The sequence below is a fragment of the Miniopterus natalensis genome, chromosome 18 (assembly GCF_054644295.1).
Source record: "Miniopterus natalensis isolate mMinNat1 chromosome 18, mMinNat1.hap1, whole genome shotgun sequence".
NCBI lineage: Eukaryota > Metazoa > Chordata > Mammalia > Chiroptera > Miniopteridae > Miniopterus > Miniopterus natalensis.
The window spans coordinates 18,513,944-18,534,333 of NC_142098.1; the positions used below are offsets into that span (position 1 = coordinate 18,513,944).

A 20,390-nucleotide genomic window follows, 5' to 3' on the forward strand; every position below is an offset into this window, starting at 1 on the left:
AATATTGACCCAAAAATATCCATGTCCTAATCCCTGGAACCTGTGAATGTTACCTTCCATCTCAAAAGGGACTTTGCAAATGTAATTAAGTTAAGGGACTTCTGCTGAAAGTAACAGAAAAATAAAAAAAACAGTCTTTCTTAAGGATCCAAGGTATTAGGAAGCTGTTGACTTTGATTGCTAATGAATCACATCTTGTTGCCACAGGAAGATTACAGAGTAACAGGAGGAGCTGAGAAATGGAGAGACAGAGTTCTGATGATGTTTGAGGCCCTGAAGCTAGAGCCACCTTTCGAGCTTCCAGTTACAGGAGCCAATCATTCCTACCTTTGGTTTACCTATATTGGTTGTATTTCTATGATTTGTAACCCAAAGAGGCCTAACTAACATAACTGATATCCACACTGTTGAATCTCAGAAAACAGTAAAGAATATAAGTGGCGAGGTAAGCTTTACTACCTCAGCAGCTTGGTTCTTTGTGTCCTTCTAAGAAATCTCCAATGCTTGAGTACTAAACAGAAGTCCTTTGGCCAAGACACTCAAAGTAACATTTTGTTTTAATCAGCATTATTTAAACACTTAGTTTAATCAGTGCTGAGAAAGGCATGGGTCCTAATAATGAGATATCTCAAAAATTTTAGAAGGAAAAAGAAAAACCATTGACCCAAATACGATGCTTGATAATTCTGAATCAGTTCTGTAAATGGTTATAAAAGAATATTAAGATGCTTAATTGCTGGATAAATGAAATATAAACATTCATTTTGTTACTTGAAGAGTTCTTTAATATGTAATGGGGAAAACATTTTATCAAATGTACTGTAAGTGAAAAATGCTAGTTTCCCTTTCTAAAACAAATCAATTCTTGCAACCATTAACCACCAATTAATTGTAACTCTGTTTTTTTCTATTTATTTCTCCCTTTTAATTTTTTTTCACTAATGGAAGAAAACATATTTATCCAGAAGATAGAGCAACATAATGGAAGGAGCATGCAGTACAGAGGGATTTGGAGTCAGAAGCCTTGGCTTTTAATCCCAACTCTGTCAATTACTAGTTCTGTGACCTTGGGCAAGTCACATAACCTCCTTTGGCTTTCAGGTGTAGCATACGACTACTACAAGGAATCTCTTACCCACCTTAGGAGTTGTAGTGATAAACACCTTTCAGGGCAATATCCCTTAGCCTTTACTGTACACAGGAATTCCCTGGGGAATTTTCTATTTTGCTAGAATTTTGCAGATTCTTGTTAGGTTTGGAGTGCAAAGCTCCCAGGTGATGTTGATGTTGCTGCTTCACACTGTTGAATAGCAAGGTATTGGGGTGACTTCCAGACTTGTGATGATTTCCCTTCTCTAGAAACAGCCTCAGTTGATATTTGTGGGCCAATAGTTGTTTTTGCACCCTCTTGCCATAGCTGACTATAATAGAGGTTATTTCTTTTTTCTTTTTTTTAAGGTCTGGAGGGTTCCCATTGGGTCTTTTTTTTTTTTTTTTAAATATATATCTTTATTGATTTCAGAGAGAGGAAAGGAGAGGGAGAGAGAGAGATAGAAACATCAATGACGAAAGAGTCATTGATCAAGCCCGCAACCGGGCATGTGCCCTGACCGGGAATCGAACCCCCATCGCCTGGATCGCAGGCCAATGCTCAACCGCTGAGCCTCGCCTGGCCGGGCTCCCATTGGGTCTTGAACCACCCTTGCAAGCAAGAGCGGTTGGCAAGCGAAAGCTTGTGTCAAAAGAACTGCTGAGCTAAAGCCAGCTGTAGAGGTGATTTCTGACCTAATCTGGACCAAAGGAAGGTCTCACCTGCAAATCTGGTTTTGAACAGAGATAATCAGAGATGTGACATTAAATTACTTAATCATTCAGTAATTTTTTAAAATGATCTCTATGTCAGACACTGTAATAGGAGTGGAGATGTACTAGCCAGTCAAGCATGTCTCTGTCCTCACAGAACTTTCGGTCTAGTAATTTCATATGGGCTGAGTGTTGTGAAGGGAGGGAGTGGAGGATTTCAAGGGTTGCAGGAGACCTGGTTTAAATGTGGATGTTGGGGAAAAGCCAAGCTCTTGCTTCCCTTTCTGCAGGAAATTTGGAGGTCATATGTTGAAGACAATGGCATAACAAATGAAAGAAGATTAGATCGCTGCATGATTGTGTGGAGGAAAGCCAATCTCCCCACTCTCCCCTTCCCAGCACACTGAATTGGACTGTGATGAGAGTGAGAAATAAACTCTTATTACACTAAACCACTGGGATTTCAGGGTTTATCTATTACAGAAGCTAGCACTGTAAATACATAAATTGTTCAACTCTTTCTGAGTTTCTAAAAATTACTTTTTTTTCTTTTTTTACTTAAACTAGCTAGAGCTACTCTCTACTACTTAAAACCCGAAGAACTATAATGAATTTCAAGAGTTGCAGCAGACCTGGTTTAAATGGGGATCTTGGGGGCCACATGCTGACTTTCTGTGAGAATCAATAAGCCAATAGGTGTGAAAGTATTTTGTAAAGTATAAAGTGCACACCTGTGAGGAATTATGACTATAAATTGATTTTTACGCAATGTACACACTGTCTGGATATATTAGTAGGAGAAAGAAACTAAATAAGCATTGACATATAAACTCACACTGAGGTCAATATCTTTCTCTGGTCATTTCTATCTTTGATTTCTTGCTTAGACCTTTACAAAATCAACTTGACTAAATTTCACAAAATTGCAGCAGAAACTAAGGAAGTAAATATAAAGTTTGTAATTTTCTTTTAAAACATAAGTGCTTAGATTTTAAAAGAATCTTTGGTGGTGCAAGAATATTAATATTTAAATTTGCCACACTTTTTCTCATGTGCTGTCAACATGCAATAGATCTGGGCATCCCTCGGAGGACCTGAACTCTTCAAGGGAAGTTTGTCTTCTGTAGTGCATTCTCCAGGGAGTCTCCTTGAACTCCTGGGTCTCAAGAGCATGTAGCTGGTCTCCCAACGCCCTCACTAGCCTTCCTCTTCCCCTCTTCTAATTTTTGTGCCTCCTGGCCTGGGCAGCCAGAGCTAAGCTGTTCCTGAAGACTATTTGGTACAACTACATCTCAGTCTCCTAAGATTTATGGCTGGACCATAGCTGAGGAAAAGATCAGAGAGGCCAATGCTGGGGACCTCGCCTTCTTTGCCTGGCCTTCATTAATTTTTAGATTGAGATTGCCCTTGTGGCTTTGTGTTCTTAATGGAAACAGCAGTAAATGACATACTTCATATGAGCCTCTTCGAGTCTGAATGAAGCAAGAGCAGCTTCATTCAGGAAGTCAAAATCTCCATCCTTTGAGCCACCAAAATGAAGTCCTCCCAGCCATGGGTCAGTTTGCGTGTGTGCGCACAACTTTCAAGCAAATTACCACACAGAGCCTAAAACTTTCCATAGAGCCAGACTCCTGAGGCAGAGACAAACGATGGGCCTCTCTGGAAGACCTCTGAGTAAGGATGCCAACCTTCCTTTTTTTTCTTTTTTTAAATTTTATTATTGTTTAAAATATTACAGATGTCCCTTTTTCTCCCCAATGACCCGTTCCACCCCATTCCTTCCCCCTCCCCAGGCCCGCTCCCCACCACTGTCCGTGTCCTTGGGTTGTGCATATATGCATATAAATTCTTTGGTTACTCTCTCCCCCTCCACCCACCAGCCCTCCTCCATCCCTCTGACATTCATCAGTCTCATCTATGCTTCCATGTCATTGAATCTATTCTGTTCATCAGTTTATTAAGTTCTTTAGATTCCACATATAAGCGAGATCATGTGATGTTTGTCTTTCGCTGCCTGGCTTATTTCACTTAGCATAATATTCTCCAGGTCCATCCATACTGTCCCAAAGAGTACGAGATTATTCTTCTTTACAGCTGCATAGTATTCCATGGTGTGAATGTCCCACAGCTTTTTTATCCACTCATCTACTGATGGGCACTTGGGCTGTTTCTAGATCTTGGCTATTGTAAACTGTGCTGCTATGAACATCGGGGTGCATAAATCCTTTCTGATGAATGTTTCAGGATTCTTAGGATACATTCCTAGGAGTGGAATCACTGGGTCAAATGGCAGCTCCATTTTTAATCTTTTGAGGAACTCCCATACTGTTTTCCATAGTGGCTGCCCCAGTCTGCATTCCCACCAGCAGTGTACTAGGCTCCCCTTTCTCCACACCCTCGCCAGCACATGTTGTTTGTTGATTTGTTGATGGAGCCACTCTGACAGGTGTGAAGCGATACCTCATTGTAGTTTCAATTGGCATCTTTCTGATGATTAGTAACGTCGAGCATTTTCTCATGTGTCTCTTGGCCGTCAGTATGTCCTCTTTGGAGAAGAGTCTATTCAGGCCCTTTGCCCATTTCTTAATTGGGTTGTTTGTTTTCCTCTTGCGGAGTGTTATGAGTTCTTTGTACACTTTGGAAATCAGCCCCTTATCAGATTCACCTTTGGCAAATATGTTTTCCCAGACCGTGGGGTTCCTTTGTATTTTGAGGCTGTTTTCTTTTGCTGTGCAGAAGCTTTTTAGTAAAAATATGGAACCCTTCACGAATTTGCGTGTCATCCTTGCGCAGGGGCCACGCTAATCTTCTCTGTATCGCTCCAATTTTAGTATATGTGCTGCCGAAGCGAGCACCCAACCTTCCTTTTTACGTGGCTTTTTTTTTTAAGTCTTTGTTTCCTCCACAACAAAGAGTCTTGGCCTTATTGCCTGCTCAGTGACCAGAGAAGTGGAACTGGAAAAAAGTCGTGAAAATCAGAAACACAGGAAAACATAAATGTGGGAACTCAGAGATAAATAGAAACTTTAAAAGATACAAGGGGTCTTTAAAATATTTAGGAGTCTCATGACGCCCCATCCATCTGTCCATCTACCCTCCACCCATCCATCCCATCCAAGAAACACTGACTGAGCTGATCCCCTGCTATTGATCAGGCTCAGCAGGAGGAGTTGTCTGTCTGTCTGTCTGTCTGTCTATCTGTGTGTGAGCGCGCACACAGAGATGGAGGTGGAAGTCTAAGGTGGGACTAGCAGTAGATGTGGCTCCAAGGGCTCCCCCGACGCTGAAATATAGGAGTTGGGCACGTGAGGATGATTCACGGAGTGAACCTGCTGGCCCAACACAGGTGAGGGCCGATGAGAAACCTGCACATCATAGAGATGCCAAGACCTCCGGGCTTCCTAGAGAGGCCAGAGAGTGGCTCTAGGAGGCCCGTCAGTAGGCTCGGGAGCCACCGAGGTGGGCCCGCAGCGGGCACGTAAGGTCGCGGTGTCGCGCAGCTCGCCGTCGCGGCGTCGCCTGCCGTTACTGTGAGTGTGCCTGCGCCCGACGCCGCCCCTCGCGGGAGCCCGGCGGAGCCGGAGGGAGCGCCGGGGCTCCAACCCGCGGTGGGGGCCCCGAGGGCCACCCTGGCTGTACCCGGGCGGGGTGGCAGCCCAGGTGAAACGAGCCCGTGGCAGGGGGTACACGGCGCGGTTCTGAGCGGCGCTGACCCGGGTGGCGGGAAAATTCGCTTTTCAGCTCTTTATGATTCTGAGGAGCCAGGCTCAGCTTGGCTCTCTTGAGTGTCTTTAAGACCTGAAACGCTGGCTAGCGACTGTTCTTTTTTTTTTTTTTCTTGATTTTTTGAAAAATTTATCTTTATTGTTGAAAGTATTACAGATGTCCCCTCCCCCCCATTGACCCCCCCCCCACTCCTGCCCCCTCCCCAGGCCTTCCCCACACTGTTGTCTGTGGCCATGGGTTATGCCTATATGCATATAAGTTCTTTGGTTAATCTCTTTCTGCTCCCTCCCTCCCCACTTCCCTCTATATTTCGTCAGTTACATGCTTCCATTTCTCTGGATCTATTTTGTATGTTAGTTTCTTTTCATTAGATTCCAGATATAAGTGAGATCCTGTGATGTTTGTCTTTCTCTGACGGGCTTATTTCGCTTAGCATAATTTTCTCCAGGTCCTTCCATACTGCCTCAAAGGGTAGGAGATCCTCCTTCTTTACAGCTGCGTAGTATTCCATGGTGTGAATGTCCCACAGGTTTTTTATCCACTCATCTACTGAGGGGCACTTGGGCTGTTTCCAGATCTTAGCTATTGTGAATTGCTCTGCTATGAAATCGGGGTGCATAGATTCTTTCTGATTAGTGTTTCAGGATTCTTAGGATACATTCCTAGAAGTGGGATCACTGGGTCAAATGGCAGTTCCATGTTTAATTTTTTGAGGAAACTTCATACTGTTTTCCATAGTGGCTGCACCAGTCTGCGTTTCGACTATCAGTATACTAGGGCTCCCTTTTCTCCACATCCCCACCAGCACTTGTAATTTGTTGATTTGTTGATGGTGGCCATTCTGACAGGTGTGAGGTGATACCTCATTGTCGTAATTTGAATCTCTGATTAGTGACTTCGAGCATTTTTTCATATGTCTCTTGGCCATCTGTATGCCCACTTTGGAGAAATGTCTGTTTAGGTCCTTTGCCTGTTTTTAAATTGAATTGTTTTTCTTCCTTTTGTTGAGTTGTATGAGTTCCTTATATATTTTGGAAATTAACCCCTTATCAGATATATCATTGGCAAGTATGTTCTTCCATACAGTGGGCTCCCTTTTCGTTTTGTTGATGGTTTCTTTTGCTGTGCAGGAGCTTTTTATTTTGATGTAGTCCCATTTGTTTATTTTCCCCTTTGTTTCTCTTACCCTAGGAGATGTATCGGCAAACGTATTCTACAACAGATGTCTGAGATTTTGCTGCCTATGTTTTCTTCAAAGGTTTTTATGGTTTCACGACTAACATTTAAGTCTTTTACCCATTTTGAGTTTATTCTTGTGTATGGTGTAAGTTGGTGGTCTAGTCTCATTTTTTTGCATGTACCTGTCCAATTTTCCCAACACCATTTATTGAAGAGACTGTCTTTACTCCATTGTATGCTCTTGCCTCCTTTGTCAAATATTAATCGAGCGTAATGGCTTGGGTCGACTTCTGAGTTCTCAGTTCTGTTCCATTGATCTGTATGCTTGTTCTTGTGCCACTACCAGGCTGTTTTGATTACAGTGGCTTTGTAGTATAGCTTGATATCTGGTATTGTGATCCCTCCAACTTTGTTCTTCTTTCTATTCAGGGTCTTTTTGGATTCCATATTAACTTTTGGAGTATTCTAGATCTGTGAAATATGCCATTGGTATTTTAATAGGGATTGCACTGAATCTGTAGATTGCTTTGCGTAGTATGGACATTTTAATGATGTTAATTCTACCAATCCATGAACTTGGTATATTCTTCTACTTGTTTATATCTTCCTCTATCTTTTTTTTGCAACATCCTGTAGTTTTCTGAGTACAGGTCTTTTACATCTTTGGTTAAGTTTATTCCTAGGTATCTTAATTTTTTTGTTGTAATAGTAAATGGGATTATTTTTTTAGTTTTTCTTTCTGAGAGTTTATGATTGGTGTAGAAAAATGCCTTTGATTTCCGGGTGTTAATTTTGTATCCTGCTACATTGCCGAATTTATTTATTAAATCCAGTAGTTTTTTGGTGGAGTCTTTAGGATTTTCTACGTACAATATCAAAACAGCAGGCCGCAAGCTCAGAGCTTTCAACTGGCATCTGTATCTAGCTAGACTTGATTTACATCTTTTGTTTTCATCTCACTGTTTTGGGGAAAGATTACTCTCTCTTTATGACAAATGATAGTGATTTCCCATTTAAAGTGGCAATGTAAGGTTTTCATTTAAAATGGTTGTATTTCTTGTAAAAAGGTTAGATTTAAATGAGATGTTATAGGTAAGTCATAGTACCAGAGATACCGGGTGTGACAGAAATTGTGCAAGTGCCAAGTGAACAAGACTGCACTCTCCCAACCCAGGTGGGGAGTCCTACAGACCTGGCTTCAAGCCCTAGGTCTAGCTCAGCCACTTACAATATGTCTCATTTGTGGGCCAGTTTATTTTCTTTTTTAAAAGATTTTTTTCTTCCAGCTCTATTGAGATATAATTGACATATAATATTGTGTACTTTTAAGCTGTACAGTGTGATGATTTGATACATGCATATACTGTGAAATGATAACCACAGTAAGGTTCAATAAGGTTCATCTGCATCACCTCACATAATTAGAATTTTGGGGTGTAGTGAGAACTTTAAAGATATCTTTTGGCAACTTTAAATCATATAATTCAGTATTGTTCACTGTAATCACCATGCTGAATATTAGATCCCCAGAACTTATTCTGTCTATATAACTGAAAATTTGTACCCTTTGACCAACATCTCATCCCTCATCCCCTCACCCCCGGTAGCCCTGGTAACCATTATTCTACTGTTTCTATGAGTTTAACATTTTTTAGATTCCACCTATAAGTGATACATAGTATTTGTCTTTCTCTGTTTGACTTATTTCACTTAGCATAATGCCATCAAGTTCTGTTTATGTTACAAATAGCAGGATTTCCTTCTTTTTATGGCTGAGTGATATTCCATTGTGTGTTTTTATTTATCCATTCATCTGTTGAGGACACTTAGGGACACTTAGGTTGTTCCCATATCTTGGCTGTTGTGAATAATGCAGTGAATATGGGGGTACAGATATCTTTTTAAGATAGTGGTATCGTTTACTTCAGCTACATGTATGGGCAAGCTTAACCTTCAAGACTTTATCGTCATATCTGAAAAGCTGAAAATAATTCTAATAACTACCTCAGAAGACTGTGCCTTAGGCTTCAATGGTAAATCTTTAAAGCCTTTAAAGCCCTGAGCCTGTAAAAAATAATAAATGTAGCTATAGTTATTATTTTCATTTTAGCAAGGAGGAAACAGGATCAGAAAGATTCAGTGACTGCCCAGGGTCACACAGGATATTGGTGGGAGAGCCAAGTCTAGGACACAGATTTTCTAATTCCCAACCTAGGAAACTTAACCCTACATCCTCATTACCTCTGTCTCATGGGAGAGGATGGGGCACCTCCTCACTACCCTCCCAGGAAATGGAGGGCCCCCTGTGAGGTTGCAGAATATGGCAGCTGTGAAAGCCCCCACAGGACTCAGGTCAGTAAATTTGGGATTAACAAATTAGTACTTGTCATCAGGAGGAATAATTTGTGGAAAGGGCTCAGTACGATGCCTGGCACACAGTAAGTGCTTGATAATTGGTGGCTGATACGCTGAGCTAGAGAGGGAAGTACAGATGTAGTAGTCCTTGCAGATATGGCAGAAAGGGGCATTTGAAAGGTTGCAGAGCACGCGTTCCATTTGGATTTACTGGGTCTGTGATCTGCCAGGTACTCCCCACATGGAATTTGGGAATCGGATGGGAAATACCTATTATAAAATTATGTAATTACTTTTGTCATAAGCATTGTGAAGAATTGCAAAAATCTTTTGTGCAACAAATATTTGAGTAAAAGGAGTTTGGGTAGGTAGCTAGGTGGACAAGAATATTTGATAGGCCTAATATGATAAGAGTTACACAGCTGCACTGCCACCTTCAGTTATATTCAAAACATTGTCCTCAAATACCCCTATTTTTTATGAGTATATCGACTTTCCACTTGATGCTGTTCCCTTAAGTTAATTTCCTCCCAAATGTGTTTGTCCTTTTTGGTTTTACACCTCAAATCCCTTTTACCTGCATTAGGGTTACTCTCCTTATCATCTCTAGCTATGTCTTTATCTTTATTCCTTTGACTGCTTTATATTAAAGACAAATAATATTCAGATCATGCATGGAATTTGAGCAGCACCATTTCTAAGCCCTCTAGCCTCTGTGTATTTTTCTACTCTCGGTATAGTAAAAACAGTTTCCTTTAAATGATTTCCTTGAGCAATCATTTAAAACATGTCATCATAGGGTTAAACTACCTGGAGATATTTTTATCTTCTTTACAGTAAATACTGTACACTTTTATTTTTAAGAAAGCAATCTTCAATTCTCCTCTCTGTTCCATATTCTAGTGGCACCTAGATTTGTATATTGCATGGTAATACCAGAGGGTTAGTAGCATCATCTTGAACTCATGGGATGAAGGAACTGTGTGCATAATCTGAAGTTCTTATTACTGATCCTTAGCATTTAATTAGGCCTTTGTAAATCTAAAGCACTCCTAGTCATTTTTATGAGTTTCTTCTCATAACTTCCCCATGAGATGTCAACTTTATTACCCTCATTTTATCTTCATATTATCAGGAGGTCAGGCAGGCTTTAAATTTCATTTTTTCCTGTTTGTAATTAAGATTCCTTTTTCTTCATCATGTATTTAACTTTAAACTGTATCCATTGAAATGACTGCTCAGGTCAGATGTGACCCTTCCCCACCACCCGGAGGAAAGTAATTACTGAACACAGCCATGTTTTAGAAGAGCCTTAAAGCAATTGTGATTATAAACACCGGTCTGACTGCCCAGCCCCTAGAAGGAATTAGATGGAAATGAATTAATAAAACAGAAGCCATAAAGTGTATAAAAATCAGGCACCTGATTGAAGAAAAACTGTGTATACTTTTTATCTTTTCTGGCTTAGTGTTTATGGGATTTACACTGGTTTTCTGCAAAATGTGTTTGCTGCAGTTTTTCTGTACTTATTGATGTAAGGAGGCAGCAAGAGAGAAACTGGCTCCTGGGTGGCACCATTAAAGCTGGTAATCTGTACTCTAGAAGGGTTTTACTGACCTGGTGGATAGGCTGCTTTTCATTGCTGTTTGTCCTGAGGCATTAATTTTTCCTCACTCATTGCCACCTTTCTCTTCTGACCCTCCTGATCAGGTCATACAAGTTCTTGCCTCAGATCATTCTGGAATTAGTTGGGAGGTAATAAGGAGTAGCACGAATAGACCTGGCAGTTACTCTGAAGCATTAATAATTTGAACTTGTACATCCCCAGCATGATTAATGTGCACATGGGCCATGATTGACCTGTGGTCTTATGACTGGACTGGAATATGCAGTTTTCAAAACCAAGAATAATTAAAGGTTAAGAAGAATTTCTGTTGGAATTTTCTTAATTGGACTCTTTCAGGCCTTGTCCATTTTTGGAATCCCTTACCATGGAATTCTTGTGGAGAGATTAAGAGTATCTTAAACTTTGTTATCTGGCATCTCAAAACTCGATTAACCAGACAGAACATTTCTAAAAACCTCGTGACAACGCCTCCCTCGAACTTCACCTGGGCCTCTGCCTGCTGCCGCCTCACTCAGTTGCGTGCCAGCCTTCATCCTGATTTCAGCTGAGCGCACTGGCATTCTGCCCTCGCCAGTAGCCCTCTAACTCGGATCTTTGTCACTCCTTACCTAGACTCTTGCCTCTTTCCAGGCTCTCTCCCTCCTGCAGGGAAATCTTGACCTTTCTCAAGAGTTAGCATTCCAGTTCTGTAAACCTGAAAAGGCTTTCTGTTGTCTATAAAATAGAATTCAGACTGCCTGAAAGGACACTCAAAGCTGTCTTCAAGGTAGCTCAGGCTGCCTTCAGCCCTGACTCACCAGCTGCCCGCTTTCGCTTCAGTTTGCACACCAGCCACCACAGACTTGCCATATTGGTTCCCAACATCAGCCTTCCCTGTTGCTATTCCATTCATTTATGATGCTTCCTCACCCTGTAGTAAGTAACCAACCCCCTCGCTCAGCTCTGCCTGCCTAAAGCTTCCTGTTGTCCCAGTTCAACTCTAATATTCTCTCTTTGATGAAGGCCTCGCTGATCTGTCCTTCAGAATTAATCTCTGCCCACCCACCTCAGTGCCCCCGCAGCACCTTATACAACATAATCACAGTAATCTTTCCTCCTTTCCCCCTTGTCCTCTGGGTATTTGCAAAAGCCCCTCTCCTTCCTGTAAGTTCCAGGATGCAGGAAATCTGTCGCATTTAGTTTTATGTTGTTTTCATTCTAGAGTTTTATGGGAGATAAATGAAAATGGCAGCGTTAATTGGCATACATAACAACAACTCTTAGACACTGCAGGGCCCTGCATAACTTATATCCATTATAATTTTACTAAATGGGATGTATTTCACAGTTCAAAATCATCTATAAACTCAACAAGTATTTGTTGAACATTTACCAGGTTCTGGTAGGGACACACTAGTGAAAGAGACCAACGGTCCGAGTTCTCATGGCACTTACATTCCATTGAAAGCAGATCAGTAGTTAAAAACACAAACCCTGTCCAGTGTGGCTAAGTGGTTAGAGTATCTGCCCACACACAGAAGGGTCCCGGGTTCAATTCCGGATCAAGGGCACCTACCTGGGTTGCAGATTCAATCCCTGGCCCCAGTTCAATCCCCACCCCAGTCGGGGCTCATGCAGGAGGCAACCAATCGATGTGTCTGTCATATTGATGTTTCTCTCTCTCTCTCTCCCCCCTCCCTTCCTCCCTTTACTCTCTAAAAAGCAATGGATTAACAAGTTATTTCAGGTAGTGAAATGTGCCATGAAGAAAACAAATACCATTTATGGTAAGGGAGGCTATTTTAGATGGGGCGACCAGAGAAGCCTCTCTGAGTTGAGTATGTGACCCTTGAACCGACTTAAATGTTGAGAAAGATACAGCCAGGCAATGACACTGAGGTGAAACCAGGAAATGGGCCTCAACGCACAAATGAGCTTGGCATCTTTGTTTGTTTGTTTAAAATATTGCAGATGTCCCTTTTTCTCCCCAATGACCCATTCTACCTCGTCCCATCCCCCTGCCCAGTCCCTCTCCACACCATTGTCCGTGTCCTTAAAGAAAGGAAAGAAAGTTCATATTGTTGGAAGGTAGAGTAGGAATGGCAGGAGAATGATGGGAGGTGAAGTCAGAGAGGGAGATTGCCCCCAGGTCACACGGGTGAGGGTAAGAAGTCTGGATTGAAAGGTCAGTGACTGACATCTATGTACTGTGTTTTGAAACAGTGTCTGTAACAAAGTCATGTGATTATGTTACGTACTAGAATTGACTAAATTTGGTTTTATGGCTACTCCAAATCCAAAAGGGAGCATTCTGCGCTCAGAAAATAATACAATCGTAAAGTCACTGTTAGGTAGATTAAAGGGATGCCAATACATTCATTTTTCATGACTTTTTTTGTAAACACAGCTATGGCAACTGCTTAGTCAAACCTTTGGAATCTACCAGCCTCCTGCACACCATTTCTCTAGTTTTTCTAACATTTCTAATTATTCTTTTCCGCATACCCTTAAGCCGTTGAGACAGTCACTTGCTGAATCTTGTCGTCAGCTATCGTGACAACTGAGTTCTACATAAACCACCTGATTAGCTTTCCTGGTAAGCTGATCCACTTAGTGCACTTATTCAGAAGAACTTGTGCTTTTGAGAGACTAATCACGGTATGTGGGAGTGTAATAGAATAAGCGAATCTCCAAACTCTTAGAGTTTGAAGAAAAAGAAATTAGAGACATCACACTCATGGAGCACTCATATAATGTCAGGCATTTTGCTGGACATTTTTTACACACTGTCCCATTCAGTCTTCATAAGCTTTTGAGTTTATCATCAGCCCCACGTTTTAAATGCAGCAACAGGCCCAGAGGGATAAACTTGTCCAAGTGTAGGGTTCTGGGTTGCTTGCAGGCTCCTGCCTAACCACACCTCTGAGTACAACTGGGAAATTATAACCCACCCCACCGCTCTTTTTACATGGTTTCTGTAAATGCTGACACTGAGTAATATGTAGCGTGTAGGTAGACAGCACGTTTGTATAAGAATCCTAGGAACTAACTTCAGAAGATACAAACTCTGACCTTCAGTCATCCCAGTTCCAGGAAACTTGCCTGTTTTCAAACATAGACAGGATGACAAAGAACCAGCGTGAGGAAGACCATCGCTTGACCAGCCTCAGGATCCTTATCAGAACAGATGCTGCTGGTCTGCACGTAGAGAACCTTTCAACACCCCCATCCCCCCCCCCCCCCCCCCCGATTTGTCCTGCTTTCTCTCTCCCTCATAAAAACCTCTGCCTGCACTGAGGGGTTGAGATGGACTTTGTGACGAGAGTCCTTCATTTCCTCAAGTTACTGGTACTTGAATAAAACCCCTTTCCTTTTTTCCACTCGTCTAACGAGTTTGGTTTTTGTGGCAGCAGGCAGCAGACCTTGGGTCCTGGTTACATGGATGTCTAATGACTTGAGTGCGTGCGTGTGCATGTCCCCAGTGCATCTGAGGACCCGCGTGCCTCCTGCCTGTTCCATTTCTTCCTACAGGGGAAGAGTTGAGTGGCCCACTCTTTGCTTGTCCTGCCTTGTTCTTGACAGAATGGGGCCTTGGAGCCTTGAGAAAATATTATAGATATTTTTAATAAGCTATAACTTATACAGTTATTATTATTTTGGCACAGGCGGGGAGGGAAGGAGAAGTGAGACCCTCATAGGCCTTGAGCACATGCAGTACTTACATGATACCCTGGGGGTGGGGAATGTGGTTTGCTATATGAAGGAAATTTTTGCTCCCTATTTTAAAAAAATATATAGGGTTAATAAAACGCCAGTATTAAACCATGCTGCATATGTGCTGTTTTAAATTTAAAAGATGTTGGAAATTGGCTTTAGAGTTCTGTTTTTTATTTTTCTGGTACATGGGAGAAAATGGTTCTCCCTACCAAATTTGAATGGATTCTTTTCTTTTTTCGTTTAATACGTTTTTATTGATTTCAGAGAGAGGGAGAGGGAAAGAGAGAAACATCAATGATGAGAGAGTCATTGATCAGCTGCCTTCTGCATGCCCCCTACTGGGGATCGAGCCCACAGCCTGGGCATGTGCCCTGACCGGGAATCGAATTGTGGCCTTCTTGTTCGTAGGCTGACGCTCAACCGCTGAGCCACACCAGTGGGGCTGAATGAATTCTTTTCAAAAAGGCTCTAATTTTTCCAATGATTAAGAATAATGTCTTTCATTTGGAGAATGCTTTGTGGTTTCCAAAGCACTCCCAGGTAGTTATCTTATTGAACCTTCACATTGACCTTGTGGGGCAGGCAGGGTAGATATTTCTGTCCTCCTATTACATAGGAAGAAATTTGAAACCCAAGAAGTGAAAGGGGAGGAGGAGTTGGCTAACTTCACACAGCCATAACTAAAACCTAGGTCTTAGCTTTTGTTTCTACTAGAGCATACTGCCTTTTTGTTTTTGTTAACCCCAAATTAGGGACAAACATATTTGCATTTGGATCAGTAACAGTGTTGCATACTTCTTTCTTATAGGTCCAGTTTTCTTTTGACTGCCACCGATGGACTCCCAAAAATCTCCGGAGGAAACTGTCCTCATTACAGGAGGAAGTGGCTATTTTGGTTTCCGGTCAGTGCATTTGTAAAATATATCCATGAATTATTTTACTGGTAGTTGCTGAAAAAAAGTATAGCTTTCAACTCTGACATTAATACAGTGTATACTTTTACTTGTTTGTATAGTGTTAATCCAGGAATGAACTATTTTGCCCAGATGCTGAAATTGAGAGCTACAGATATATTCCATGCTAAGAAAAATTCTTTATAAAGCCATTAAATTGTGGAGGGGAGATATTCACATCACCAAAAACAATTTTAAATAATAGCAATTCTTTTAGTTATTCATAAATATTCCCAAGAATGGATGGTGGGTCCTAGAACACAGGGGAAAAAATGTAACATGTAGATGCCACCATCTCATTGTAATTTAAGTAGATGTGAGTCTTCTCATTTTTGAATATTTGCATAAGACTTACCCCAGGGAACATGTAAAGTGAGGGATTCAGGAGAGGCCAAGAAAACTTGGTAAATTATTTTACACACTTTTCCTAGGCATAGCTTAATAGTGACTTGATCCAGTTTTTACTCTTTTTTATTCCAGCCTAGGCTGTGCTCTGAACCAGAAGGGAGTCCATGTGATTCTGTTAGACATCAGCAGCCCTGCTCAAACCATTCCAGAAGGAATCAAGTTTATACGTGGAGACATTCGCCACCTCTCTGATATAGAGAAAGCCTTCCAGGATGTGGACATCACTTGTGTGTTCCATATCGCCTCGTATGGTATGTCAGGGCGGGAGCAGCTGAATCGAAAACTGATCCAAGAAGTCAATGTGGGCGGCACAGATAACATCCTCCAGGTTTGCCAGAAGAGAGGGGTGCCAAGATTAGTTTACACTAGCACTTTCAATGTCGTGTTTGGAGGTCAAGTTATCAGAAATGGAGATGAATCTCTGCCTTACCTACCTCTTCACCTCCATCCTGATCACTATTCTCGGACCAAATCTATTGCAGAGAAGAAGGTGCTAGAAGCCAATGGTACATTCCTGGAAAGAAGCAATAATGTCTTAAGAACTTGTGCTCTGAGGCCAGCTGGCATCTATGGGCCTGGAGAACAAAGGCACCTTCCCAGAATAGTGAGCTACATTGAGAGGGGCCTGTTCAAGTTTGTGTACGGGGATCCCAAGAGCCTGGTTGAATTTGTCCATGTGGATAACTTGGTGCAGGCTCACATTCTGGCCTTAGAGGCCCTGAAAGCTGACAAGGGCTACATCGCCTCCGGGCAGCCCTACTTCATCTCAGATGGCCAGCCTGTGAACAGCTTTGAGTTCTTTCGGCCTTTGGTTGAGGGCCTGGGCTACTCATTCCCATCCATTCGCCTGCCCCTGACCCTCATCTACTGTTTTGCTTTCCTAACAGAGATGGCCTACTTCATTTTGGGTCAGCTCTACAACTTCCAGCCCTTCCTCACCCGCACAGAAGTTTACAAAACTGGCATCACACATTACGTTAGCCTAGAGAAGGCCAAGAAGGAGCTAGGTTATGAGCCTCAGCCATTTGACTTCCAGGAGGTAGTAGAATGGTTTAAAGCCCGTGGTCATGGCAGAAGTCCTGGGAGTCGTGACTCTGAGGGTCTTATTTGGGTCAGGCTGTTGGTCTTACTCTTGGTCATAGCAGTTTCCACATGGCTATCTTCTGTGATTTTGTCACTATGAAGGAGTTAAAAATAAGGAGCTGACCATACTTGCTGAGATGGTTTTCAAGAAAGGGGACTTTTAAAATATAGATAGATAGGTACAGGTATCTGGTGCCAAATTTTGGCTCTTCAAATTGCTATTTAAGAATAGATTCTCGAATTAAATCTTCATTTCTTATTCCTTGTACTAACTGTGATGGGAGATAAAAGCAGATAAATTTGAAAATTTTGCGTGTGTGTGTTCTCCCTCTTTAAATGGACTCAGTAGTAGTCATTTTGGAGCCATGAAGCTAAACTTAGTTTGGAAATGCCTTACCCCAATTTGTCAGAAGCCAAAAACGTACTTATTTTTGTTCCATACACTCTGATTCTACTTTAAAGGGACTAAAATGCACACTGACACAGGAATGACAAACCTCTAACAGGCTTGAAAATGTGTGAAAAACACCAAATTGGGCCAGATCCCTACAGACCAACGCTCTGGGGAGATGATGGCTGTTGTAGGGGAGGCATTGGCTATTCACAGCATGTGTTTTGGGAATTAGTGTTTGCCCTTTGTGATATAAGTGCATTACCCCTGTGTGACCACCTGCTAATGTTTGATGTTTAAACAAATAGACTTTTATCTGACCTCATAAGATTCTTTTGAATCTGCATATAAAGTTCCACTCAACATACTTAAGCCATTACTTTTAATGTTGTTGCTATACATTCCTTATGAGGGTTTTCTGAGGGTATTCTGTTCAAAGGGTGCTATTGCTACTAACTTTTCTGGAATGCCTATGGAATGTCCTCAGAGTCTGTAACAAATGTGTTTGAATATACTCAATGTTTGTAAATGTTTGGTCTCTGAGGATAGGTTGAAGTGTAGGAAACAGCTAAAAATCTGATGATTAAGGAAGATAACCAAACTAATGATGCCATTTGTAATTAAAAAGCAAAGCATAACTATAAACTAATAGACTGTGAAATTCTCTTACTGTGAAGAATTTTGGTTCTCTGAAGGCAATTTCCAATGAGGAATGGTTTGAACAATGACAGCATTGTCTAGCTGCCCACAGGGACTGCCTGGGAAGATACTCGAGTTGGACCGTTACATAGGAACCAAAGTGGAAAGAAAAGAGAGAATCTTTACCCATTCCATGATTCCAGCTACAGAAAAGAGAGTATTAAAATATAAGACATTATAGATTGCTGTGGAAAGTAATGTTAGAGTTGTCCTGAGAGTATTTGTAGAAGGAGGATGCTAGATGAACCATCCCTGGTGAATGCTGCCTCGATGTTTTGGATAAAGTGCTCAGCTTCCTACCAGAAGACCTGCAGTCATGAATATTTTGTATAGCCTTAACCAAGTAACTGAAGCCTCTTATGCCTTAGCTCCCTCTTTTGGGAAGTGGGAATGATTGTACAATCATTGTATAATCAAGTTTATAACCATCTTTCTATAAACCTAGCTATCCACCTCACAGGGTTTGTTGTGGGCATAAAATAAGATGTGGTGAAAATACTTTTAATCTATAAATTGCAACATAAATGTGGTAGCGATTGTTGTTGGTAAAATATTTTTGGAGTCTTATAAGATACTTTTGCTTTTTAGTCACAGGGTAGCTTGTATGAGCACCTACAGCATATCTAACACTCTAGGTGCTTTGAGGCAGGTTTCTCTGCTCTTCACAGTCTTCTTACAGTTTAGTAATGACATGGTGTGTCCTTACGAGAAGGTCACTGATAGACCAGATAAGTACAGTAAAACATTTATTCATTGCCATTGAGAGATATCACAAATTTTCAAAACGTATTTGATGAAGTCCTTCAAAAGACTGATAGATACTTCTCAGTTTTCTCAGGCCAAGAGCATAGTGGGGTTTCGCTTGTTGTTTTTTTCCACACTCAATAAATCTAAATGAAATTCAAGATTGATATGTGGGCTTTATTTTCATCCAGGTATGAAACATTTCGCCATTTCATATTTGACCTAGTTGTCTACTCTTTCCTTGAAACATAGTTCACTTACTTTCCATGAACTCACTCTTCTGGTCTTCCTCCTGGTATTATCTATTGCTACGTAATAAATTATCCCAAGACATATCATCTTAAAGCAACAAGCAGTGCCTCCTAGTTTCTGTGGGTTGGGTACTTGGGCATGCTAGGTAACTCTCGCTTATCATACACCGTCACTCCACAGTATACTGGTTTCACAGGTCAACACTAGTCCGTGTGAGAGGGAATGACCCAGTGGTGTGACTAGCAGGAGATGGGGAATATGGGGGCCACCTTGGAGTCTGGGCTCTGGCTCCACCCTCTGAGTCATCCTTTTCTGTGAAAGGTAGCCCATATTTACAGCTACAGTTTCTCATTCTGCTTCCACCCAGTAGAATCCAAAAGCCTCCTTAGATTTTGTGCTATATCTCAATTCAAGCTGGTAGTGTTACTGTGAATATAATTATTTTCAATACCTTATGTTTCCCCTATGAGTCTTATTTGCAGTTGACTCCATTAGAAAAAAGCTACACTCACAAATTTCTTTGAGATAAGTCCTTCTCTGCCTTGGGCTTCTGCTCAGACCCCTGAGGGGCAATACCCTTAAGATTCTTACTGTCAGAACAGCTTTCTGAGGTACCACCATAGGTCTCTCTGAGGTCTTAAAAGGTTTTATACCCACAACCGTGGTCATACACCGTCATTTCTACAATACATTAGCTACCTAGGTTAAGTTAGCTCTACTCCATGTGGGAGGAGACCACACAAGGACATGAATACCAGGAGGTGGGGATCATTGGAGTCAGCTACTACAAACTGCATCTCATCAGTTTTCATATCTCCTCCACTCCCATTTAAAATGGTAGATTTCTTCAGTGCTCAGAGCTAGGTCTTCTAATACAATATTTTTTCCCTAAGTGATCTTGTCCAAACCCCTGGCTTTAAATTCCATCTCTATTCCAAATATAAAGTACTAAATTTATAGTTCCAGCCCAGACCATTCTTCTGAGTTCCAGTCCCATCTATCCAACTACCTCTGCATCTTCGCCTGGATATTTCATATGTACCCTTCGGTCAACATCCAAAATGGAATTCACTATCCCACCAAATTCTTACAGGCTTTCTTTCCCTAGTAAATGTCATCATTATCTGTTTAAGTTCTCATGACAGAAATCAGGGATAGTCTTTGATCCTTGCCTCCCCTCAACTTGGCACATCTAACCCACCTTGAAGCACATTGGTTCTATCTTCTGCTCATGCTCAAAACTGCCCAGTGTACAGGTGTTACCTCTCCCCCCTAGACTCCAATAATAACTTCTTTTCTCTTCCACCTACATCCACGCCTGCCTCCCTTCAATCCATTCTCCACATGCCAGGCAGAGTAACACTATAAAGATGTAAATCTGTCACTTCCCTGCTCAAAACTCTCCATGGTTCAGGGTGGAAATCCTTAATGTGACCCAAGAGGCCTCCTGCCTACCGCTACAAGCTCATCTCAC

At 41.6% G+C, this 20,390-nt stretch overlaps 1 protein-coding gene and 1 non-coding gene across 5 annotated transcripts; one reads left to right on the plus strand and one right to left on the minus strand.

Annotated features, from left to right (window-relative positions):
• Positions 1-4,551: 4,551 nt before the first annotated feature.
• LOC148091021 (U6 spliceosomal RNA) lies at positions 4,552-4,658 on the minus strand. Its single transcript, XR_015716071.1, has one exon. It is a non-coding gene; the product is annotated as a U6 spliceosomal RNA (small nuclear RNA).
• Positions 4,659-5,256: 598 nt separating this feature from the next.
• Positions 5,257-18,811, plus strand: SDR42E1 (short chain dehydrogenase/reductase family 42E, member 1). Of its 4 annotated transcripts, none has more exons than XM_016197897.2 (3): positions 5,257-5,333; positions 15,195-15,288; positions 15,820-18,811. In XM_016197897.2, the coding sequence occupies exons 2-3, from the start codon at positions 15,221-15,223 to the stop codon at positions 16,928-16,930; spliced, it is 1,179 nt and encodes a 392-aa protein (XP_016053383.2). In that variant the 5' UTR covers positions 5,257-5,333; positions 15,195-15,220; the 3' UTR covers positions 16,931-18,811. The 4 variants fall into 4 exon arrangements, with proteins under 4 accessions (XP_016053383.2, XP_016053365.2, XP_016053375.2 ...); XM_016197879.2 differs by lacking the exon at positions 5,257-5,333 and adding an exon at positions 8,251-8,741; XM_016197889.2 differs by lacking the exon at positions 5,257-5,333 and adding an exon at positions 11,565-11,605.
• Positions 18,812-20,390: the final 1,579 nt, after the last annotated feature.

What these genes read in the sequence shown, in the direction of transcription:
- SDR42E1 (XM_016197897.2), top strand. Translation starts at nt 15,221, where the DNA reads ATGGACTCCCAAAAATCTCCGGAGGAAACTGTCCTCATTACAGGAGGA. An exon ending in AGTGGCTATTTTGGTTTCCG is followed by an intron (nt 15,289 to 15,819) that starts GTCAGTGCATTT and finishes TTTTTATTCCAG; the next exon opens with CCTAGGCTGTGCTCTGAACC.